General features: G+C 43.6%; 3 protein-coding genes across 9 annotated transcripts in view; 2 read left to right on the top strand and 1 right to left on the bottom strand.

The window, feature by feature from the left end:
- The window catches only part of NCOA1 (nuclear receptor coactivator 1), a 345294-nt gene extending 340808 nt beyond the window's left edge, over positions 1–4486 (top strand). For 4 of the 5 annotated variants that reach the window (XM_040427133.1, XM_040427136.1, XM_040427132.1 and 1 more), the window contains 2 exons: positions 229–321; positions 1772–4486. In XM_040427133.1, the coding sequence (XP_040283067.1) occupies positions 229–321; positions 1772–1942 (264 nt within the window). In that variant the 3' untranslated portion in view covers positions 1943–4486. The remainder of the gene's footprint in view (positions 1–228; positions 322–1771) is intronic. The other variant, XM_040427135.1, reaches the window with a different exon arrangement.
- Positions 4487–16008: 11522 nt separating this feature from the next.
- On the bottom strand, positions 16009–18660 carry PTRHD1 (peptidyl-tRNA hydrolase domain containing 1). The gene is made up of 2 exons (XM_040427131.1): positions 18410–18660; positions 16009–16630 (listed from the first exon to the last, which is right to left on the bottom strand). Exons 1-2 carry the CDS (start codon positions 18593–18595, stop codon positions 16460–16462), a joined length of 357 nt encoding a protein of 118 aa, XP_040283065.1. The 5' UTR covers positions 18596–18660; the 3' UTR covers positions 16009–16459.
- Positions 18661–19006: 346 nt separating this feature from the next.
- Positions 19007–26074, top strand: CENPO (centromere protein O). 3 transcript variants are annotated; one of them, XM_040427128.1, is made up of 7 exons: positions 19007–19060; positions 19525–19607; positions 21871–22040; positions 22116–22236; positions 24046–24305; positions 24663–24834; positions 24913–26074. In XM_040427128.1, exons 2-7 carry the CDS (start codon positions 19577–19579, stop codon positions 25008–25010), a joined length of 852 nt encoding a protein of 283 aa, XP_040283062.1. In that variant the 5' UTR covers positions 19007–19060; positions 19525–19576; the 3' UTR covers positions 25011–26074. The 3 variants fall into 3 exon arrangements, with proteins under 3 accessions (XP_040283062.1, XP_040283063.1, XP_040283064.1); XM_040427129.1 differs by lacking the exon at positions 19007–19060 and adding an exon at positions 19083–19104; XM_040427130.1 differs by lacking the exon at positions 19007–19060 and having other exon boundaries at positions 19525–19585.

Genomic DNA, 26074 nt, shown 5'->3' with positions numbered 1-26074 from the left:
TGGTATACAGAGACTACATCCTCAGAAGAACTTACATTCTTAAATCCGCACTTTCCACACCATCTACTGCCCATCCTAACATGGTTGGGAAGGGGAGGCCTTTAGGTGATGTTCTCTCCAGGACCATCAGGCTCTGGATACATACCTGGTAACAGGATTAGGGGGTGGGTAATATTTCATTGGTAGTAACGCTCTAGAATATTCCGTGACACAAGTGTCTTCCTACAGCAGGTGAATGATCCATCTCTGAGACCAGGTGGGCTTTACTGCAACCAACTCTCCTCAACGGATCTGCTGAAAACAGAGCCAGACACGGGGCAGGTAAATATCAGGAACTATCAGTCTATTAGTGCCTCAGGACTACCGGTGCCTCATGCCTCATTGATATCAGCAGTTTCAGGTTGGGCAGCATCTTTTATTAAAAGTGGTGGCACATTACATCTCTGGGGGGCACATATGGTGGCACAGTATATCTCTGAGGGCTCATGTGGTGGCACAGTATATCTCTGAGGGCACATGTGGTGGCACATTACATCTCTGAGGGCACATGTGGTGGCACATTACATCTCTGGGGGCACATGTGGTGGCACATTACATCTCTGGGGGCACATGTGGTGGCACAGTATATCTTTGAGGGCACATGTGGTGGCACAGTACATCTTTGAGGGCACATGTGGTGGCACAGTACATCTCCGGGAGCACATATGGTGGCACAGTACATCTCTGGGGGCACATGTGGTGGCACAGTACATCTCTGAGGGCACATATGGTGGCACAGTACATCTCTGTGGGCACATAGTGGCACAGTACATCTCTGTGGGCACATGGTGGCACAGTACATCTCTGGGGGCACATGGTGGCACAGTACATCTCTGGGGGCACATGGTGGCACAGTACATCTCTGGGGGCACATGGTGGCACAGTACATCTCTGGGGGCACATGGTGGCACAGTACATCTCTGGGGGCACATGGTGGCACAGTACATCTCTGGGGGCACATGGTGGCACAGTACATCTCTGGGGGCACATACAGGTGAAACTCGAAAAGTTAAAGTCCATTTATTTCAGTAATACAAATTAAAAGGAATTGCATTAATGCAGCTTAAAATTTGAATTTTGTGAAAAGGTTCATATTCTAAGCTCAAAGTGTCAGACTCTCGTCAGCTAATTAATCCATACCCCCTGAGCAAAGGAGATCTGAGATTGTGACTTTGGGGTTTCATAAGCTGTAAGCCATAATCATCCAAATTATAACCAATAAAGGCTTGAAATATCTCGCTTTGCCTGTAATGAGTCTCATATGTTAGTTTCACCTTTGAAGTTGCATTACTGAAATAAATGAACTTTGCACGATATTCTAATTTTTCGAGTTTCACCTGTATGGTGGCCGGGTATATCTGTACAGGTACATATGTGATAGTATATCGTTACAGGAAAATATTTTTGCGGGAACACGTGGCGGCACAGTATGTCTCTGGAAGCAAATGTATGACAGTATATTTCTGCAGGAAGATATAGTGACAGTATTTTTTGGGGGGCATGTATGTGAATGTACATCTCTGGGGGCACCTACAGTGACACAGCATATCAGTATACAAGATTTCATCATGCAGTTTTGATTATTCTTATCCCAGCTTGTGCCTTAAAGGGACTGTCCAGGATTAGAAAACATGGCTGTTTATTTCCAGAAACCACTCCTCATCTCGACAGGTTGTGTCCTTTAGCTAGAGATGGGTGAAGTCCAAAGTATCTTATATTCTCCTTCTCCCAGCAGGTACAACAAGTGCAAGTCTTTGCAGATGTTCAGTGTACAGTGAACCTCGTGGGCGGAGACACTTACCTAAACCAATCAGGACCCATGCCTCCACAGAAGAACACATCCGGCCCCCAAACCCCACAGGCTCAACAAAAGAGCCTTTTGCAACAGCTTCTGACCGAATGACAACTTGCTCATACGAAACCTTGTGAAGGGGAGCGACAGAAAGCGTGACGAGAAGAGCAACGCGGACAATTGTTTGGAGTCTATATATATGCAGCGTATATATACGTTTTTGCAGAGATGTCTGATATCTCTTACACTGCGGCCATCCTTTTGGGTAGGAAGACTCCGAAGCAAAAGACGTGTTGACGAATGTGAGGAAAAAAAGGGGGAGAGAAAAGAAAAAACATTTGCCGCAGTTTTTTGCAATTCCCCTCAAGCCCCGCGTCTTTTTGGTTTTTTTGGGATGACGCTTGTTTGGTCGTCGGACTTTTGGAGAGAGAGAGAGCTGTAGGGCTGGACAATCGGACCCGCGGTCCCCCCCCCCCCCCCCTTTCGAGCCAAATGACAGATGATAGTTATTTTTGTACGCAGTCGCTGTGATGACACTGAACGGAACGGGCGCCGTTTCTGGCGCCCGAAGAGGAATGTCGCAGAATGTCAGTTTCAGCTGGTTCTGTCACTGATGTGGAACCCGAAGTAGAAGATGGAGGAGGAAAATGGAGGGTTCTGGGTAATTTACGGGTGGCGGGGATTGGGGGAGAAAAAAAAACAAAAAGAGAGAAAGTCTATATATATTATACCGAGGTAAAGCGCATCTTTGTTGCAGCTGAAGTGCATTTGTAGAGCTATTTCTGGCTAGTATGTACAATCATGTTTTTACAAAGTGAGAGGCCAGCTTTGCGCACATTTTTTTGGGGGCATGTTTTTTAACCCGTTTCTTGCTGCTGGAGCAGCGAAGGTGGCAGCCCGCAATTTTTTATTATTTTTTTCCTGAAGTTTCAAACAAAATTCTCGAAAAAATAAGATTTAGAGTTTAGAGTTAACTAAAGTGATTTTATTTATTTTTTTTCTTTCCATCCGCAAAAGAGGTCAGTGAGATTTGCCGAGGACGGCCCACGAGGAGCCATTAATCCTTTCAAGCTCATGTCCATTGAGGTCTTGCCATATTACCTCTGCAAAGTCGACCGCTGCGTTTTTTGTAACCTTCGGGGGTCGATGGCGGAGGTTCGAGAGGTTTGACAGCATTACTACAACACCCAACATCCTGTATTTCAACGGCCATCTCTTGTAGTTATAATCGTAAAAAAAAAAAAAATTTTTGGACACATTTTTTTAGTTGTTGGGAGGGAAAAAAAATTGTATTGGCAGATAACTTGCACCTTGTGGGGCCCTGTTGATTTTGAGGTTAAAATTTGAATATCTGGAAAATATTTCCCCAAATTAAAAAAAAAAAAATTTTTTAAACTAAATGTCAACCTTCTAATAGATTTGCCATTAATTATGCTCAGGTAGTATCGATCATGATTAGAGTTAAAGGTTGTATTCAATGAATCAAGAACATTAAAAATATATATGAAAAAATTCTGGACCTAGTTTAGTTCTATTTGGTTCTTATTTACTCGTATGACATCTAGAATGAAGGATGTGTTCAAGATTCTGAAACAGCGCCACTTTTGTCTACAGGCTGTGTGAGGTATTGCAGACCAGTGTGATCAGATTCAATGAAGCGGAGCTGCAGTACCAGACTTGACCTTTGCACAGGAGTGGCGCTGCTTCTAGGGAAAAAAAACTAAAAACTTTTTTGACTACCCAATGACTTCATGGCTTTTTACCCTCATCAGAGACAACCCCTGTTGGAACATATGGACATCATAGATGGGACCCTCGCGCCATATGAGCCACAAAGGACACCCGCTCTGTAAGTGCCTGTTCAGGTGGCCACTCCTACAGTGCTACCATATAATATTAAATGTCCCCTGATTTTTCCATGGCTTCCCCTAAACAAAATCTGGGGCTACCAAGACCAGCACCAGTGGGGGCGACCAGTTGATCAACGCTTTTGGAAAGGGGTCATCTCTGATGAGCCCAGCCTTTAAAATGATTCCTGTCTTTTATTTAAACAATTCATTTTCCAAAAAAAAAAAAATTCTCCAAAAATGTTACATTTTTCAATTCTCGTTGTCAACCACATTTTATTTTTAAGGTAAAAAAAAAAAGATTAAAATGAAGAGAAAAAGAACACTAATAAAAATCTCTAATATCAAATCAGCAGCACAGGAAGCACTCAATTTTTTTCATTTTTGGGTTAAATAAAAAAAAAATTTCTGAAACCAACAAGAAAAAAAATGTCCTTTACCTGAGGCCACTAACTTTCCAGTGAAGAATGGAAAAAAAAAAAAATCCTATGCAGAAAAAAATGGGGTTGAAAATACCCAAAATCAACAGCGCCCCCTATAAATCTCAATCGACGATATGTAAAAAAAAAAGAAAAATCTGCTTTACAACAGAGGGCTAAAGCTCACGTCACCGTCAGTAAAATGGTGTACATACAATATACCCATCACAACGCAGGGCTGGATTTAACTTTAGGACACCTAGAGTATGTAGATGTTGAGATATCAACCGGATATTTTTGCTATGATTTTTTGGAAAATTGTTAAAAATGTAAAAAAAAAATTAAAAAAAATTCTTGCAATGTAAATTCCAGTTGATATTTAACAATCGTCAAAACACATTAGCAAATGAATATAGGTAATAGGTTAGAAAACTGCAGCCCATGAAGGCGTGTGTACCTTCCCCAGCCCTAGTTGGAAGGACAGGCCCAGACGGAGGTGTCACCATGGGCGTAACTTGCGCCACGGACACAGTTATGAACGAAAATTTGGCTTATTTCCCTTCAAACACAGCGCCGCACCTCTCCACAGGTTGCGTGCGGTATTGCAGCTCAACCCCATTCAATTCAAGGGAGTCAAAACCGCAGTACCACACACGCAACCCATAGACAGGTGTGGCACTGTGGTTGAAAGAAGGCAGCCATTTTTTTTTCTTCTTTTAAATCCTGGACGACCCCTTTAAATCCAGTCCTGCCACTCTGTGTTCTGAGACAGAACTTTCCTGTTTCGTTCCTGCAAACGGCTTACAGATGTCAGTAGTCTAAGATGAGTAACCGCTTTAACCTGCTGCTAGGATATTGTATATACCCTCCAAAAACTCGCCATTACTAAGTTCGTAACAATGTAACCTTATACTCAGGATATTCCTACTGCCTGTGCCCGACAACGGTACAACGCAAGCGGAATCTGTATATTTTTATCTTGCTTTTTCTTAAGAACATTACGAATAGGGCCTTTACTTTTTTGTTTTGTTTTTTTTTTCTCTTTTTTTACTTTTTGTTTTGTTTTTTTGTACATGGAAGGAAATCTCTATTTACACCAGTATTTTTTTTTTTTTATTAGTTAGATTTCGGGGGGGAAAGTACAGTATAAAGGACATGTATAGTTGATTTGTAAGTAATTTTTTGGATTGTATTTTTGGTTATTCGATGGCACTGCCTTTTTTGGTTTTGTTATTCTTTCATACCTCAGCTTCTACAGATTTTCCGTCATTCCCATCGGAATTAGTACTGACCTCTATGGTTTTCGTCCTAGGAGAAGAGAACGGGTCTTCTTTTAACGAAAACTGTTTTTTTTTTGTAGTAGGTGTATTTATATGTACACATACACTCAATATTTGTAGATTCTTTTTATCAATCACAGACAATCAAAATTATTTTCAAGAGTTCTAACCAGGACGTGATTTAGTCACATTGAGTCAACCAACTTAAAGTTGTGTCATGTGGTACAAAATCCTAATGAAGAATATGTTTAAAGAGTCGCTGTACTTTCACACAATTTAATTTAATAGAGAATGGTGTAATTGGTAAATTTCTAAATCACTTCATTTAAAAAAAATCTGCCTGCATCCACCTGAAAAAGCTATAAAGTCATGGCCACTAGGGGGCTCACTTCCACCTAGTTTGCAGTCTGCTGTCTGTTGTTAGGCTACATCTGTCTCTAGTAACAGAGACACAGAAGACGGTTCACAAGAAATTGGGGGCTGTCAGAGCTAGCTGAGCTCCTGAGCCTGATAGAACTGCTTCAACGCTGCCTCTGAAGAGCAGGGAAGCTCCTGTGTGTCTGTAAATGTGTTCTCTCCCTCCTTATATCTCCTTTCCCTCAGTGGGAAGTGAGGTCACTGCATATAGTACTGGCAGATTTCCTGTGAGAGAAATGCATCTAGCTGTGCAGCTGAAACCGGAAATAATATGGCTGGAAGCTCCTTCACAGTTAGGCCTCTTTCACACGGGCGAGTTTTCCGCACGGGTGCAATGCGTGAGGTGAACGCATTGCACCCGCACTGAATCCAGACCCATTCATTTCTATGGTGCTGTGCAGATGAGCGGTGATTTTCACGCATCACTTGTGCATTGCGTGAAAATAGCAGCATGCTCTATATTCTGCGTTTTTCACGCAACGCAGGCCCCATAGAAGTGAATTGGGCTGCGTGAAAATCACAAGCATCCGCAAGCAAGTGCGGATGCGGTGCGATTTTCACACATGGTTGCTAGGTGACGATCGGGATGGGGACCCGATCTTTATTATTTTCCCTTATAACATGGTTATAAGGGAAAATAATAGCATTCTTAATACAGAATGCTTAGTACAATAGGGCTGGAGGGGTTAAAAAATAAATAATGATATTAAACTCACCTCATCCACTTGTTCGCGCTGCCCGGCTCGTCTTCTTTGAGGACCTGGGAGGAAAAGGCCCTTAGGTGACGTCACTGCGCTCATCACATGGTCCATCACCATGGTGATGGACCATGTGATGAGTGCGGAGCCATCACATGGCCCATCACCATGGTGATGGACCATGTGATTAGCGCAGTGACGTCACCAAAGGTCCTTTTCCTGAAAGAAGATTAAAGAAGACGATCCGGGCTGCGCGAACAAGTGGATGAGGTGAGTTGATTATTTTTTTTTAACCCCTCCATCCCTAATTTACTTTGCATTCTGTATTCAGAATGCTATTATTTTCCCTTATAACCATGTTATAAGGGAAAATAATAAAATCTACACAACACCTAACCCAAACCAGTGTCCGGGTTCGGGTCTGGGTACCAAACATGCCGATTTTTCTCACGCGCGTGCAAAACGCATTAAAAAGCTTTGCACTCGCGCTGAAAAATTTTGCATTTTCCCGCACGTCACCCGCAACCCCTCTTGAAAGAGGCCTTATGATTCTACAGTGAAGCACACCCATTATGCAAACAGTTTTTGAAAACTCATGTACGCTTTAAGTACCTTATGAGGGGTTGTCTGGCTGGAAACAAAATGTTAAAAAGGGGGCAGAATGGCATAAAGCGGGGTTTCCAGTGGAAAAAGAATGCTCAAAGTGGGTTAAATAAGTGAAAGACATGTACCGATTCCCAGCAGTTAATGTTCTAGTGATGGTCTTTACTTCCTGCTCCCATCTCGAAACACAGGAAGCAGAGGCTAGCGAGAAACCAGAGAACCATTAAAATTGGAGCGGCGGGGGTCAGAAAGAAATATATATTTTTAAACATTCTGCCACTTTTTAAAAATAATTCTTTCCAGGAGACAACCCCATTAATAAATATCCTAAAGCGAAAAAAACAAACAAACAAAAAAAAAATTCACAATTGAAAAAAAATCTCAGATTTTTTTTTTTTTTAAAAGTTGCATTTTAAATAAAATAAATAAAATGGAATTTGGGTGTTCCCTAGATTCCCATGTTTTTGCACTAAATATGGAAGCCCAAGTCCTATGCTTATTTTTTTATTTTACGTTTGAAATATCACGATTAAAAAAGTTATATAGCAAAAAAAACACCTAAAGCAAAAAAAAAATGCAAATAATTCAATTTAAAGACTTATTGATTTTTTTTTAACTGAAGCCATTATATTGGTCTGTGATTGGACTGTCCATTTTACAGGTCCTAGGTATGAGACCACATTTGGGTACCAAACCACTCTTCCTGCGAAAAAGTTAAAAAATTTGCAAAAAAATGTAAGTGTACGTGTACATATCGGCACATACTCTGCTTCTCTCATAGAAAAGGCAGTGCCTCGGAATCATTGCTTCGGTAACTGACCTTCTTCTGTTTGCTGCTGCAGACGATTAGCTGTATATAAAGCTTCAAATACTTTTTGTGGTGGGCGCTAGAGATGAGCGAATTTCAGGTTATGAAATTCGTTCACGCTTCGTTTACTGGTAAAAGGTGAATTGCGTTATGGATTCCGTTACCACGGACCATAACGCAATTCTATGACGAAATAGCTTTAGAGGCGATCCGTTATTCATTCCGTCATAATGGGCTACAAAACGGATCAGTCCGGTATACGTTATTCTGGAGTCCTCTCCTGCATAACAGAAACCGGACGGATCCGTTATGCAGGCCATAGACTTCTATTATGACGGAATTATAAAGGCATTCCGTCATAGAATCGCGTTATGGTCCATGGTAACGGAATCCATAACGCAATTCACCTTTTACCAGTAAACGAAGCGTGAACGAATTTCAAAATATGAAATTCGCTCATCTCTAGTGGGCGCCATTTACTTTATTGAAAATCTGACTTCTGAACCTTGTAACTAAACCAGCATGTTAGTGTTTTTTTTTTTATTTTGGCTTCTTATTTCAAAGTCCTACTACTAAATAATAAAAAAAAAAAGAAAAAAAAAAATTGCAAATATAAAAAAAAAAAAACTTAAGGCCCATACCTTTTTGGTAAATTGCTACTACAAAAAAAATAAAAATATTCTTACATTTCAAATCGAGACTCTTTAGCCAGCTGCTTTTCGTAAATGTAAAAAAAAGGTATGACGATGAGTTTCAAATATTTTATATGACAATTGTTTCTTAATAAAAAAAACAAAAAAAAAAGTTAAAACGCCGGGACTTTTTCATATCCCCCCCCCCACCACCACCTTAATAGAAATAATAATTAAAAAAAAAAAATGTTTTCTGCTCAATACAGATTTGTTCCCTTTAAAAAAAAATGTTTTATATTTTGTTCGAAATAAAGGCTGGCTATTGTAATGGATGAAATAATTTATTGTAAAAAATAAATAAAAAAAAAATAAAAAAATTACTGATCTTGCTTTTTAATTTCCTAAGGAAAACTGCATAGCGAAACAATTTAAATTTGTTGCTTCTATTTTTCTCTACTTAAAATTTTTAGGAGTAAAAGGAAAGAATGTGAGATGGAATTCATACAGAAATTTCCAGTGCAGAATTTTTTTTTTTTTCTAAGAATGTTTGCTCCGGAAATGGCAAATTTTTTAGAAAACAAAAAAAAATGTATAAAAAAAAAAAAAAAAAAAAAAAAAAAAGAACCCATGCGATTCCAGATACCTATGACATGTTGCTAAAACAGTTGCGAAATATTTTGGAACCCCCCCCCCCCTTTTCCTGCCGGGAGGCTCTGCATTGTTTTGCAGGCTGCGCCGTGCAGATCTTGCAGGCGGTGAAGTGGTTATGGTGGTTGAATTATACTGCTTTGTGCTGTTATATTATTGGCTTGTTCAATGTTTAATTATTCTGTTTATTGTAAATAAAGTCATTTAAAATTCTGATTTTTGGAGTGTTTTTGGTCTTTTTTTTTTTTTATTCATTTCAAAAATTTTACAAAAATTCTGTTTTATTAATTTCAAGAATTTTGAAATTAAAACAAATTGCTTAGGGTCTTCTTACACTCCCAGGGTATACGCCAAACAAATCCATAAGGTTCCATTCACCCAAAAAACACCAGAAGAGGGACCTTTTAGCCTCCGCTGGACTGGTACAGTCCTGATCAAAAGTTTAAGACCACTTGAAAAATTGCAAAAAATCATATTTTACATGGTTGGATCTTAACAAGGTTCCAAGTAGAGCTTCAACATGCAACAAGAAGAAATGGGAGGGAGACAAAACATTTTTTGAGCATTCAATTTAATGAAAACAGCGAATAAACTGAAACAGGCTGTTTTTCAGCTGATCAAAAGTTTAGGACCACATGCCTTTAAAAGGCCAAATCTGTGCAAAGATGTGGATTCATTGTCATTCTCTGTCAGGTAGTCACACGTTGTGATGGCAAAGGCAAGAAAACTCTCCCTTTTTGAACGTGGTCGGGTTGTTGAACTGCATAAGCAGGGTCTCTCACAGCGCGCCATCGCTGCTGAGGTGGGACGCAGTCAGGGGAGCACCCAGGAATTTTGTCTAGGGGGGGGTCAGAAAGGTCTGCATTTTTTAGCCCCGCCCATTATTAAAAGCCCCTCCTACATGTAATAGGCCACTCCCAACACACACTGTACAGCTGACATTCTATAGTTGCGGCCTGTCTCTATATATCATACGGAGAGGGGGGTCTGTCCTGGCTGCACTGCCTGCTTATATAACAAGCTACAGCCAGGAAGCTCCTCCGCTCTCCTCCCTCCCCTGATCCTGCTCAAGGCCTGTGGTTCCCCCCACCATCTGTCACCCGCCCGTGGCATGCTGCCCCCCTTGACCATCCTCACCCAGCTCTGAATCCTCCTTCTGAAAATGGCAGGGGGGGGGGGGGGAGCCGGAGCATCTCCTCTCCTACATAGCGCCCCATACCTCTTACATCCTGTGATGTCACCTTTGATGTAGACGTTCTCTTTCCTCATCTTCTCCATTCAGACCAGACCGCCATGATGATTTTTCAGCCATCTCCCGTCTCTGCAGAGATTAACAAACAGACATTAGTTTCCCACATTTCCATCATCTTCACATTTTCTGAACACCCTTTCCTGTCACCCCCAATACTCTACTGCAGAGAAAGTCCCCCTGGAAATACTACTACCACACAGATAGTGGCCCCTTCAACAATTATTGGCACACAGTGCTCTAAAATATAACTGCGCCCAGACACTAATAGTATAAAGATAATGTCCCCCAAAAGTAATTGTGCTAAGCTTATACTGTGCCAGGGTGCCCCCCAAAGTAACAGTGCTCCCCAAAATACCACCAATAGAAATAATTCTCTGCCAGAGCACACTTAGTAGTAATAATTAATACCCCTATAGTACCCATACTAGTAATCATGTTCCTCATAGACCCCCAGTAGTAGTAAAGCTAATACCCCCTAGTAGTAATAATTCTCCCTTTAATATGACAGTACATGAAATACCCCCGCTTAGTGCCTGCAGTTGAGCTAATGTCCCCATAATGTATGCCAGTCTAAAATACCCCTATATAGTGCCCCAGTAAATGCCCTCATAGTGCTCCTCTCGCCCTTCCCCATAGAGTCCCTCATAATATGCCAGTAAAAAATGCCCCTTCTAAGTGCCACCATATGCCCCAATAGTGCTCCACTCCCACATAGTGCTGCTCTCCCTTATAGTGCCTCCCATAATGTGCCAGTAAAAAATGCCTCCTTAGTGCTACTAGATGCCATAATGCCCCCCATAATGTGCCAATAAGAAAAAAGGCCCCTTTAGAGCCCCCACTTCCCCATAGTGCCCCCAAATAATGCCCCTATAGTGCCACCAGATGCCCCATAGTGCCAATAAGATAAAAGGCCCCTTTAGAGCCCCCACTTCCCCATAGTGCCCCCAAATAATGCCCCCATAGTGCCCCAAATAATGCCCCTATAGTGCCACCAGATGCCCCATAGTGCCGTTCTCCCCTATAGTGCCCCCCATAATGTGTCAATAAAAAAAAAAGCCCTTTTAGACCCCCCAGATGCCCCCATAGTGCTCCTCTCCCCCATGGTGCACCCCCCCCCATAATGTGCCAGTAAAAAATGTCCCCTTAGTGCCACCAGATGCCATAATGCCCCCCATAATGTGCCAATAAGAAAAAAAAAGTCCCCTTTAGAACCCCCACTTCCCCCATAGTGCCCCCAAATAATGCCCCTATAGTGCCACCAGATGCCCCATAGTGCCGTTCTCTCCTATAGTGCCCCCCATGTGTTTAAAAAAAAAAAAAGCCCCTTTAGAGCCCCCAGATGCCCCCCATAGTGCTCCTCTCCCCCATGGTGCCCCCCCCCCATAATGTGCCAGTAAGAAATGCCCCCAGAGTGCCACCCCCAAAAAAAATTGGGCTGTAAGAATTGTCAGATGCCCCCATAGTGCCAGCTCCCCCCCCCTCCAAAAAAAAAAAAACACCAAAAAAAAACACAAAACACTGATACTTACCTCCATCAGCAGTGATGTGATGCAGGCCTCTTCTGGCCTGTGTCCCTGCTGTGTGCTGCCCGGCTCAGGCGGCGCGATGATGACGTCATTGCGCCGCCTGAGCCGGCCTCTGATAGGCCGTAGGCACTAATGCCTGCAGCCTATCAGAAGAACAGGGGAGGGACACGCCTCTCCCTCCCCTGCCGCAGCACAGGCATCTGTATCGCTGTCCTGAGGACGGCGATACAGATGGATATGGAGGTGCGCCCCTGAGGAATAAAAATAAATAAATATTGGCTGGTTGTTCTAGGGGGGGTCCAGACCCGCTGGACCCCCCCTATAGGTGCGCCACTGGACGCAGTAAGACAGTCATTTGGAATTTCTTAAATGATCCTGAGGGTTATGGAACAAAAAAGTCAAGTGGAAGACCCCAAAAAATTTCATCAGCACTGAGCCGGAGGATCCAATTGGCTGTCCGTCAAGACACTGGACGATCCTCGACCCAAATGAAGGCCCTTACTGGTGCTGACTGCAGCCCCATAACCATCAGACGGCATCTGAGACTGAAGGGCTTCAAAAACAAAAAACGTCTTCAAAGACCTCGTCTCCTTGAACGCCACAGAACTGCTCGTTTGGAGTTTGCAAGAGAGCACCAAACATGGGACATTCAAAGGTGGAAGAAAGTTTTATTCTCTGATGAGAAAAAATGTAACCTTGATGTTCCTGATGGTTTCCAACGTTACTGGCATGACAAGCAGATCCCACCTGAGATGTTTTCTACGCGCCACATGGAGGGGGCGCCATAATGGTCTGGGGTGCTTTTTCCTTCAGTGGAACAATGGAGCTTCAGGAAGTGCAGGGGCGTCAAACGGCCGCTGGCTATGTCCAGATGTTGCAGAGAGCATTCCTCATGACTGAGGGCCCTCGTCTGTGTGGTAACGACTGGGTTTTTCAACAGGACAACGCTACAGTACACAATGCCCGCAGGACAAGGGACTTCTTCCAGGAGAATAACATCACTCTTTTGGCCCATCCTGCGCGTTCCCCTGATCTAAATCCAATTGAGAACCTTTGGGGATGGACGGCAAGGGAAGTTTACAAAAATGGACAACAGTTCCAGACAGTAGATGGCCTTCGTGCGGCCGTCTTCACCACTTGGAGAAATGTTCCCACTCACCTCATGGAAACGCTTGCATCAAGCATGCCGAAACGGATTTTGGAAGTGATAAACAATAACGGCGGAGCTACTCATTACTGAGTTCATGTTTGGAGGTTGGATTTCTGTTTTAGGGGAGTTTAGTTTTTTTTTGGAGGTGAAAAACTTTTGATCAGCTGAAAAACTGCCTGTTTCAGTTTATTCGTTGTTTTCATTAAATTGAATGCTCAAAAAATGTTTTGTCTCACTCCCATTTCTTCTTCTTGTTGCATGTTGAAGCTCTACTTGGAACCTTGTTAAGATCCAGCCATGCTACATAGGATTTTTTGCCATTTTTCAAGTGGTCTTCAATTATTGATCAGGACTGTATGTCAGTTTTTTTTTTAGCAGTACAGAATAACGAAATCTGCCGAGTTTTTAGTCAATGATCGACGTAAGTCACTGCAGGGGAAATATTTATTAAGACCAGTATTTATTATTTATTTTATGCACTTATATAGCGCTACTATATTCTACAGCACTTTACATTAGCATCCAACTGTCCCCAGTGGGGCTCACAATCTAAGGTCCCTATCAGGATGTCTTTGTAATATGGGAGAAAGCCAAAGTACCTAGAGGAAAGAGCACATACAGACTCCATGCAGATGTTGTCCCTGGTCGGATTCAAACCTAAGAGCCCAGCGCTGCAAGGCACCAGTGCTAACCACTGAGCCTGCCCAGTCTTAAAGGGGAAAAACCAACAAAACGTACCGTAATCTCCTTATGTGTCTCTGTTATTTGTTCTTGTTTCGTCAGATATCACAAGTGCAGACCATGAAAAACATTAGAAAAGCAGTGCATTGTTCTCTCGGGCTACAGCCATGACTCCCCCCTCTTATGTTAGCGCATATGAGCCAGGAAGTTTAGGGGGGAAAAAATTAAATAATAATCACAGCATGTTCTATATTCTGCGTTTTTCACGCAGCTCCGGTTCCATAGAAGTGAATGGGGCTTGCATGAAAAACGTATTGCATCCGGATGTAATCCGTTTTTCACTTATGGTTGCTAGGAGATGTAGATTGTTATTCTTCAGTTTCTCACACATGTGAAAAACACATCCAAAACTGATTGCACCCACGCGGACAAAACTGACTGAACTTGTGTGCAAACCCGACAGTTTTTCCCCAAACAGATCCTGACGCAATCCATATCGTTCGTGTGAAAGAGGTCTTCGTATTTGACAACTTATACAGGGAAACACTGACCTCACACAGCACGGGAGCTCCGCCCACATGGTGACATCACCAAGGGCAGGGACTCCATGTGGGAGTGGTGGCAATGTGATAATTGGATGTGGATACACTGTGGGCGTCCAGAATGTCACCAGTCACAAACGGTATGTAGGTTCCAGTCCAGTGACCCACCCCCATAAAGATGCCCAGTCTCTATTAGGTAATATTAGTTACAAAAAGTTGCCAATAATGATCAGTAAAAAGAACTCACACACATTGTCTGCTCTCTCAAATACTTTTATTTAGGGCTCAGCCTATGTGTCGGCCGCATCTCCCAGACCAATGGCGGCTCCTCGGACCCAACCTCACTGCATCATCAATCGTTATGACGCAATGAGTTTGGGTCGGAAGAGCAGCCATCAGTCCAAGAGATGTGGCCGACTTGGGCTGTGTTTTCTGGACTGAACATGGTCATGTGCATGAGCCCATATTATAAGGGGAGTAATGAAATGGCCCTGAGGATGGTAAACTTCAACACTAAGAGGAGGAAAAACAATAGTGAAGGAAACCTCTAGAGCGGAAGGACTGACCCTCCCTAGGGCAAAGGGGTAAAAAGCCAACGGAAAGTACAGTAAATGGTAAAGTACAGATTCCAAGCCCGGAATCCATACATGCAGGGTGGTCTAAAAGTATGGAGACACCTGAACAAATGGAAAAAAACGTTGGTAGGGAACGCTGTCCTGTGTGTAGCATGTTGCTAAGGGGAACATGGTTCCAAGATGGCAGCTACAGCGGCCATTTTGAAAGGTGCCATCTTGGAACCAAATTGATATTTTCAAATAGGAAGTTGTCCATGTGACATATGTATCTGATTTGAATCCAAATCTGTGCTTAATGTGACGTACCTTTATTATTAACAAATTGGTTCTCTTTGTTACAGACACAGATATGGCAACGAGATTAACAAGTGAGGAGAAGACAGAGATGGTGCTGATCTCCGGGGAGCAGCAGATTTTAACGTTATGCACCCTAGACCACCCATTCACCATGGCACAGTTGGCAAATTGCTTGCCAAATTTTATTAAACAAGTTCTGTATTGGACGTGCCAAAAAGTGGACGTAACAAAACTGCCACAAACAAAGCAACAACAACAACGGCCGTCCTGGGGTCCTTCAGCAAGAGCCTACATCGTAGCACCCATCGTCTGTCACAGGCGAGCAGGGTGAATCAAACCATCGGGCGGATACTGGCTTCACACAAATGGCACCCAGACAAGATCTAGTTGCTGCATCACCTCAATAAGGACAATCCCAGTTGCGGTGGTGAATTTGTGGAATGTGTTTCAGAGCAATTGCAACGGGACCCACATTTGGCGGTTCCAACACAGAAGCTGTTTGACTAAATTTGGCCATGGTGTCGAGCATTGAAATCCGTTGCACTGACTGGGATACTGCATACCCCCCGGAGATCAGCACAATCTCTGTCCCATGTTAATCTCACAGCCATATCTGTGTCTGTAACAAAGAGAAAATTCCATAATAACTGTGGCAGGAATAAAAGTACATCACATTGAGCACAGATTTGGATTCCTCGTCAGATACATATGTCACAGACACAACTTCCCATCTGAAAATATCAACTTGGTTCCAAGATGGTGGCTTTCAAAATGGCCACTATGTTGGATACCACCCCCTCACAGTACTCCCATAGAATGTTACTACCAGAGGGAACAGTCGCTCCCGATTCTGCACCGAGTGAGCAGTTATACAGTGCTTCCATCATCTTCCAGGAGCATGACCACTTCTGCTGAGATGGATGAAGCTGGGCACTGTCAGTGACAGCCTGGGTCCACACTTGGTACTGGAAAGAAACTGGATGTAAAGGCAAGATGGAAGCTCTTACAGATGTAAACCGTGAAGGAAAAAAGCTTAAAACACAAGTAAAAAAATAAATCACAAAAAACGTAATAATTAAAAATATTTATCAAGAAAAAAAAAAAATAATCTAGCCTCTCGCTGTACGTGGGTCAGATGTCGCCAGTGGAAACGCAGGCCCACAGACGTCCATAAAAACGATACGCTTCCTGGACTGGGAGAGATGTCATCAACAGGAACATGAGGATGGTCAATAATGGTTCATCCCAACCCATCACTTCAGAAGTTTAAACTTCTTCAAGTAGCGGTGGACTTCCTCCTTGGGGTACGGTCTGAGGGCAATACAGGTGGGGATGTTCTCAGGTTGTTCAATCCACAGTTTGTGATCGATATTGGCCTCACCCAATGTCTCAGCTAAACGGGTCAATGTGACCTCATCCGGGACCTGGAAGGACAAACACCGCCAATACTCGTTACAAAGGGAGCAGTATTATAGTAGTTATATTCTTGTACATAGGGGCAGTATTATAGTAGTTATATTCTTGTACATAGGAGGCAGTATTATAGTAGTTATATTCTTGTACATAGGAGGCAGTATTATAGTAGTTATATTCTTGTACATAGGAGCAGTATTATAGTAGATATATTCCTGTACATAGGAGGCAGTATTATAGTAGTTATATTCTTGTACACAGGAGGCAGTATTATAGTAGTTATATTCTTGTACACAGGAGGCAGTATTATAGTAGTTATATTCTTGTACACACGAGCAGTATTATAGTAGTTATACACTTGTACATAGGAGCAGTATTATAGTAGCTATATTCTTGTACATAGGAGCAGTATTATAGTAGTTATATTCTTGTACATAGGAGCAGTATTATAGTAGTTATATTCTTGTACATAGGAGCAGTATTATAGTAGTTATATTCTTGTACATAGGAGCAGTATTATAGTAGTTATATTCTTGTACATAGGAGCAGTATTATAGTAGTTATATCCTTGTACATAGGAGCAGTATTATAGTAGTTATATTCTTGTACATAGGAGCAGTATTATAGTAGATATATTCCTGTACATAGGAGGCAGTATTATAGTAGTTATATTCTTGTACACAGGAGGCAGTATTATAGTAGTTATATTCTTGTACATAGGAGGCAGTATTATAGTAGTTATATTCTTGTACATAGGAGCAGTATTATAGTAGTTATATTCTTGTACATAGGAGGCAGTATTATAGTAGTTATATTCTTGTACATAGGAGGCAGTATTATAGTAGATATATTCCTGTACATAGGAGCAGTATTATAGTAGTTATATTCTTGTACATAGGAGCAGTATTATAGTAGTTATAGTCTTGTACATAGGAGCAGTATTATAGTAGTTATATTCTTGTACATAGGAGCAGTATTATAGTAGTTATATTCTTGTACATAGGAGGCAGTATTATAGTAGTTATATTCCTGTACATAGGAGGCAGTATTATAGTAGTTATATTCTTGTACATAGGAGGCAGTATTATAGTAGTTATATTCTTGTACATATGAGCAGTATTATAGTAGTTATATTCTTGTACATAGGAGGCAGTATTATAGTAGTTATATTCTTGTACATAGGAGCAGTATTATAGTAGTTATATTCTTGTACATAGGAGGCAGTATTATAGTAGTTATATTCTTGTACATATGAGCAGTATTATAGTAGTTATATTCTTGTACATAGGAGGCAGTATTATAGTAGTTATATTCCTGTACATAGGAGCAGTATTATAGTAGTTATATTCTTGTTCATAGGAGGCAGTATTATAGTAGTTATATTCTTGTACATATGAGGCAGTATTATATTAGTTATATTCTTGTACATAGGAGGCAGTATTATAGTACTTATATTCTTGTACATAGGAGCAGTATTATAGTAGTTATATTCTTGTACATAGGAGCAGTATTATAGTAGTTATATTCTTGTACATAGGAGCAGTATTATAGTAGTTATATTCTTGTACATAGGAGCAGTATTATAGTAGTTATATTCTTGTACATAGGAGCAGTGCTAACATAATGGAGAGGACTCCTGCGCATGCCCAGCAATCCTGTTATGTCAGCGCTGACACTGGGGGAACCAGGGTCAGTAGGAAGATAGAACCAGTGCTGTGGACTCCTTACTGCAGATCCCCCAGGTGACAGGCCCCCTCAGCACAGGGTGCAGACGCTCTCCCTTCGCTCACCTCCAGCACCACCTTGTGCATGGTGTCCAGCTCCTGCAGGTAAGCCTGGGTCTGCGGCTGCTGGTAGTGGAGATGAATGACAGCAGAGGAGGCATGGCAGGCCTGAGCTACCAGAGCTCCAAGCGGCCACCCGAGGTTGGACTGCAGGTCCCTGCGGAGCACCACGTACTGCACCAGCGCTGCCATCTAGCCTCCTCCTGCTGTCTTCTTCTTACAGTTGTTAATAAAGTTATTCAGCTCTCCACATGTACAGTTACGAAGCAGAGCACGATTCGATTGGTCAGCAATCTATTTACCAATCACATTAGTAGAACCGCCCCCTTTGTGGTCATTAGAATGTGAAACTTTATTGGCTGAACATTCCACTCCTCACCAATCAGCGTGTGCGTTTCATTTTCCATTTGTTTCCAGGTAAACGAAGACATTCAGACACTAGAGAGCTCAATATTTTATAATACATGTCTCCACCTCAGCATCCTTGAGGATTATATAAAGTGAGCGCTTATGATCTACAACATAATGGCGTCAGATTACTAGATGCCGGCTCATTTTGAAGACACAATTGTTACAGCCTTCAAATTGAATTCATTTTCTATTAACCAGACGGATTTAGACGTTTGGCGGTAGATATGGCTGAACGGAGTATATGAGGTTTGTTAACTCTTGCTTTGACCTAATAGGTCCTAGCATGTCTTGTAAATATTCCTATGTTAGGTGCACTACAAGTCCCAGCATGTTCTGTTAATCCCTTTAGAATTCTTTTAAATGTATTATGTGTTGACTGTATTTGCAGTGACTACTACTCTCATCATGTATGCATTGCAGTTAAGACAGGATTCAAACAGTCCATTACTGCATTATACGTAGACTAGTACTATACGTCGTGCGGTACATCTGCTGCTGTACTACAACTCCCAGCATGCCATCTTAAGCTGTCAGAACATGTAGTTAGAGAGGTTTCTTTCTTTCTTTTTTTAATTTTTTATAATTTATCATTTTAACCTTTTTGTATATTTAATCCCTGTTTATTTGTATTGTTTATATTTTTATTATATTATTTCTTATTGTTTATTTTAACCTTTTTTATTTTATTTTTATTTTTCTGTCTTCGTCAGGTGACGTCCAGCGTTTTCTTTGCGTTTGAGGTCTTGGTGGTCAGGAGCGGCCATGGAGCAGGTGGAGACGCTCTTCAGAGAAGGCGAGGCGATATTATTAGCGTCTTCACATGTTGCAGGGAAAACTGCGAGAAACCGAACGTGTTGGAGATTTCTGTTATGATGGCTCGTCACAGACAATTCTCCTATTAAAGGGTTTTCCGGGATTTTAATATTGATGTTCTGTCCTCAGGATAGGTCATCAATATCAGATTGGCGGGGCTCCGACTCCCGGCCGATCAGCTGTATGAAGAGAAGGCCGCGCTCCACGAGAGAGCAGCCTTTCCTTCATCGTTTACTTACTGACCGGCGACATCGCGGTGTGATTACAAGTATGGCGTCCGCATTCACTTCTATGGGACGGCTCTGTAGTATTCACTTGACTAGGAAAGAGCCGCCCCATAGAAGTGAATGCGGACGCCATACTTGTAATCACACCGCTTACCGCTGCGATGTCGCCGGTCAGTAAGTAAACGATGAAGGAAAGGCTGCTCTCACGTGGAGCGCGGCCTTCTCTTCATACAGCTGATTGGCCGGGAGTGGGAGCCCCGCCAATCTGATATTGATGACCTATCCCGAGGACAGAACATCAATATTAAAATCCTAGAATTCCATTTAAAGGGGTTATCCAATTTCTCAAACCCCCCACATGGGCCGGACCCTCACAGGTAATATACTTAGCCCGCTCCCGGCGCCGCTCCTGGTCTCCCTGCTTCTCCCTACACACGGATGAAGCCAATGGCAGACTGGGACGGGGACAAGCCTCCCTAGCGTCACCCGTGATGGTAGGGAGGCTCGTCCCCGCCTGCCATTGGCTGCTCCCCCCCTGACGCCGGATGTTTTCATCCATGTGTAGGAAGAAGCAGCAGCGGCGGTGCGGGGACCAGGAGCGGTTTCGGGGAATGAAGTAAGTATATTACCAGTGAGGGGTCCGGCACATGTGGGGGGGGGGGGGGGGGAGAAATTAGATAACCCCTTTAATGAGAACTAACGCACACATCATGAACAATAATATCTAGAAATCAGGGGCGGACTGGAAACTTAAAGTGGCCCTGGGCAAAAAATATAAAAAATGGCCTCATTTCATAGTCGGGTCCGAATTGATGGAAGGCAGGGCCGGAGGTGGGTTCAGGCGGCCCCCTGGGCGTCGGCCTACCTGGAAATTTTCCTGTAAGGTCTATGGCCAGTCCACCCCTGCTAGAAATCCATATGAGGGAAATGTCCCAAATTATTTGGCATTTTCGTTGGGAGGCTGGAATAGGTAAAGCATGGTGGAACCAAATGTGGCTGGCGAGCAAAAAAAAACTGCGTATGATTTTAGTTTCTTTTACACACAGATTTGCTCTGGTGTTTATTTTCCTGCAAAAAAAGCCGTACAAATCTGCAGCTGGAGGTCTTTTTCGGGCATTTTCTCCCTATAGAGAAGATGGAACCATTACCTGAAAGTTTCATATTCCCAGACAGCTGGAGCTGGGGTCTCAAAATGCAACAGTGCCTCTAAAAATCTGTGTGTGAAATCAGTCTAAGGCTACTTTCACACTAGCGTTAATATTTTCCGGTATTGAGATCCGTCATGGGGTCTCAATACCGTAAAAAAAAAAAAACGCTTCAGTTTTGTCCCCATTTATTGTCAATGGGGAAAAAACGTAACGCTCCAAAATGCGTTCTGTTCCCATACCGGAGAGCAGCATGCTGCGGTTTGCTTTCCGTCCTAGGATGTGGAGCAAGACGTTTTCTCTTGACACAATAGAAAACGGATCCGTCCCCCATTGACTTTCAATGGAGATCATGACGGACCCGTCTTGGCAATGTTACAGATAATACAACCAGATCCGTTCATAACGGATGCAGACGGTTGTATTATCAGTAACGGAAGCGTTTTTGCTGAGCCCTGCCGGATCCAGTAAAAACGCTGGTGTGAAAGTAGCCTTAGGGTTCTTTTACGTCTGTGTTCACATGATAACCTATCCTGAGAATAAGATATCAATATTAAACTCCTGGAAAACCCCTTTAAATTTTGATCCTTTTTTTTAAAGGAGCGGACGCAAAAAAAATAGCAATTCTGCCATTTTTGGGCTTTTGACTCCCTTATTTCACTATGTGGCCATGATAGGAGTTATCGCAGATCCCGACACCTGCTGTCAGTTCTCATAGCTGGCACCGTTATGGGTGGAAAGGGGTTAACACGCCTAGAACCCTTAGAGTTCCTGTAATTGCCCCTTTAGGGCATGCTGGGAGTTGTAGTGTCCTTAACGTGGACACTGCCTGTGTATGGATTTTCTGACCTGTCTGTCTCCTGCGGGGTAGGCGTCATGTCGCATCTGGAGCAGCTGGAGACCTTGGCGCACAACTTGGCCGCCAGACAAGAGCAGAGCCGGCGGCAGGAGGACATAGTGCTGGACAAGAGAGAGATGATCCTGCAGCTGAAGAAGGAGAGAGACGAGCTGCAGGCCAAGATCAGGCATCAGAAGGAGGAGGTCAGTGCCGCCCGCCCCAAATCCATTGAGTGTAATATATAAGATTGATGGAAACCTCACATATCGTCCTCTCAGATCCAGGCGCTGTCAGCAGGAGCCGAGGGAAGCCGCCCGCTAGGGCCAAGCACCCAGGAAGCCCTGCAAGAGCTGAGGCTGGAGGAAATGAAGGGCATCATGGAGGCACTGTGGTTCACAGGTAGAGTGTGGGCAGGGAGAGCATAACAATAATAATGTCTGTGTAGCGCCAACATATCCTGCAGCGCAGCGGCTAGTTACAGATGAGCGAGTTCAGTGCGAGAAACACGCTGCGTGCGTCAGTGTGAGGTGCCGTTCTGACCTCAGCTCCGCTGACAGGATCGCACGAGACCTGGAATCTACTAAATGACACTGACGCCATTATGTCAGAACAGTTCGGTAGATTCCAGGTCTGTCAGGGACACACAACGTTATAAATCATTATAATGCCGTGCGATCCTGTCAGCGGAGCGGAGGTCAGAGCGGCACCTCACACCGACGCACGCAGAGTGTTTCTCGCACTGAACTCGCTTGTCTGTAACTAGCCTAAGAAAAAAAAAAACGGATACACTGTCAGTTTTTCATAGTCATTTTGCATCTGCGTATGCATCCATTTTCTGGCCATCTATCCGGTTTTAACTGCCGTTTTGCATTAATTATTAAAAACGGATGAATTTGATAGTTTTTTGTTTTGTTTTTTTAAAGACCCTAACCCTTACAGTGCTCTAAGTATATATTATGTCCTCCACAGTGCCCCCCGTATAAATAATGTCCACTATATTGCCCCCAGTGTCTATAGTGGCCCCACCCCTCAAAGTGCCATCTGTAGATATAATACACCACCACAGTGCCCCCAGTATAAATAATGGCCACTGTATTGCCCTTAAGGCCCCTTTCACACGAGCGAGTATTCCGCGCGGATGCGATGCAGGAGGTGAACGCATTGCACCCGCACTGAATACTGACCCATTCATTTCTATGGGGCTGTTCACATGAGCAGTGATTTTCACGCATCACTTGTGCGTTGCGTGAAAATCGCAGCATGCTCCTCTTTGTGCGTTTTTCACGCAACGCAGGCCCCATAGAAGTGAATGGGGTTGCGTGAAAATCGCAAGCATCCGCAAGCAAGTGCGGATGCGGTGCGATTTTCACGCACGGTTGCTAGGAGACGATCGGGATGGAGACCCGATCATTATTATTTTCCCTTATAACATGGTTATAATGGAAAATAATAGCATTCTGAATACAGAATGCATAGTAAAACAGCGCTGGAGGGGTTAAAATAATAATAATTTAACTCACCTTAGTCCACTTGCTCGCGTAGCCGGCATCTCCTTCTGTCTCCTTTGTTGAACAGGACCTGTGGTGAGCATTAATTACAGGTAAAGGACCTTTGATGACGTCACTCCGATCATCACATGATCTTTTACCATGGTGATGGATCATGTGATGACCGGAGTGACGTCATCAAAGGTCCTGGAATGAATGCTCAGCACAGAAGAAGACAGACGAGTGGATTAAGGTGAGTTAAAATTATAATATTTTTTTTTAACCCCTCCAGCGCTATTGTACTAGGCATTCTGTATTCAGAATGCTATTATTTTCCCTTATAACCATGTTATAAGGGAAATAATACAATCTACAGAACACCGATCCCAAGCCCGAACTTCTGTGAAGAAGTTCGGGTTTGGGTACCAAACATGCGCAATTTTTCTCACACAAGTGCAAAACGCATTACAATGTTTTGCACTCGCGCGGAAAAATCGCGGGTGTTCCCGTAACGCACCCGCACATTTTCCCGCAACGCCCGTGTGAAAGAGGCCTAACAGTGCAAACAATCCTGCCCGCAAGAGCTTACAGTCTGTGAGGACGCCTGCACTCATCCATTGTAACACAGTCGGGACAGGAGAGAGATTTTTGCTGCTCAACTGTAACAAACTCTCAGCTGTGAGAAGTGTTAGGCCTGTGGGCATTACCTCTGTGTTTTCAGGCATCAGCGGGAAGAAGACGGACCATGGGGTTTGCTTCTGTCTCAGCACGGCCTTTGAAGGCCACTACCTGGACTCCTATTACATCCAGGTGGATAGTCTGGAGAAGCCGCGGATCACCCGCCACAACGTCCCGCCGTTCATTCCTCTCAAAGAAATCACCAATTCGCACCTGCAATCGGACCTGAAAAAATTCCTCTCGGCTCTGTTTGACCATCTGAACGGGTTCGCCGGGAGAAAATTCCAGGCCGATCAGCTTCAGGTATCCGTATGTCCTCATATACTTGGTTTTATAATGTCTCTCTGCTTGCTGTCAGGGAATGAGAACACTTTGTCCACACTGAACTCCCACGTTTTGGTGCAGCTCTTGGTCTATGAGGATCGCTGACTGAGGATGCCACCTGGTGGCCAAATGGAGAATGACACAAAACAGGAGACACAATGGGTACAGCGGTAGAGCTGGGTGCTCAGTCCATTATTTGATGGATTAAATCTAGAACCATGTTGAACCCCATCATGCGTTATACTCCAGTCACATCCAGAGCTGCATTTAAGATGCTGGTGCCAATTGAATCCAGGTGTAAAGGTTTCTTAGGCAAAGATGTCGCTTTATATACAGGGCGCTGAGGGCACCTACATCCCTGGCACCCTGCAGAGGAATTCCCTTCACACCGTCCTCTCCTTCCGTTACAACGTGACGATCGACAACCAGAATTTTTGCTTCTCTGCAAAGCTGCTGTACGGCGCTATTACGGCCGTGCTTCCCACAGAGGCGCTGGTCACGTGTCCAGGTAATGGAAGCGGCGGCCATCGCGTTTGGCATTCCTTGACTTTGTGACAGATTGATAAAGCTTGTTTTGTTTTCGCAGAAAATGCTGGACCTGTGCAGGAGGCGGCGGCGTCATCCCACTCCTCGTTGTTTCGCAGTAAGCCCCTCCATAGAGCTCTGGAGTCGCTGACTGTATAGGAGGACTCACTCAGCTTTCCCAGAGTCAGATGTGATTAAAATAAATAAAGACATTTTTAATACCTTGAAAGATGGAGGAGGCCAAGAAGCTACAACAGAAAATGGGCGGAAAGTCTCTTAAAGGGCTCGTCTAGTGTTATGAAGAGTTCTGCAAAATTGATAACGGACTTTGTGTTTCAGTTTTTCACCATTTTCAAGATCTCTGCTTGCTGTCCGTGCAATTGTATTAATGAATAAGACGTATTGATCTAAAATGTGTGAACTGCTCTCACTGTAGAAGTGAAAAAGCTCGCCCTCCTGTGGCGAAGTTGTGAACGGCAGATGTAATGGTTGAAGCAGTTGTCCGAGCTTTTAAAATGGATGACCCGTCCTCAGGATAGGGTCGTCATTATGTGATCAGTGGGGTTCCGCCTCCTGACACCCCTGCCGATCAGCTCTGCGTCCTCTTCCTAGGCCAGTGACGTCACGTTCATTGGTCACATGGCCCGGGCACAGCTCCGTTCCAATGAGGTGAATGAGGCTGAGCTGCAGTACCAAGCACGGCCACTATCCAATGGACAGCGCTGTGCTTGGTAGGCTGTGCGGAAGCTGCCGTGCTCACAGGAGCTGCATTCCCCAGGGGACCCCCAAAGATCTGATACTGATAACCTATCATGAGGATAGGACATGGTCTGACCGCTGGGGCCCCTGCTGATCACAAGAACGGGGGCCTGTGTTTCCATGCATGTCCAACCCTCTATGAGACCGCAAAGGATAGCCAAGTACAAGTGCTGAACGGAGCAGCAGAGCCCATGTGTGACCGCCACTCCATTTACACTGGGGGGGGGGGGGGTACGTGATCGGCAGGGGCCCCGGCAGTCGGACCACTGCCAAACAGAGACTTATCCCCTTTTCCACAAATCAGAAACTACAACTCCCAGAATGTTTCATTTACTGGTACAGCCATGCAAGTGTGCATGCTGTGAGTTGTAGTTTCACATCAGCTGGAGTGCGCCCCCTCCTGGGGATAGTGAATAGGTTGTCTTAATGGTACAACTTCCTGTAGGAGTCCAGTGGGCGGTCCG

This window comes from Bufo bufo, chromosome 4 (genome assembly GCF_905171765.1).
Source record: "Bufo bufo chromosome 4, aBufBuf1.1, whole genome shotgun sequence".
Taxonomy (NCBI): domain Eukaryota; kingdom Metazoa; phylum Chordata; class Amphibia; order Anura; family Bufonidae; genus Bufo; species Bufo bufo.
Note: the sequence above shows the minus strand (reverse complement) of the source record. Positions and strands in the feature narration are given on the sequence as shown.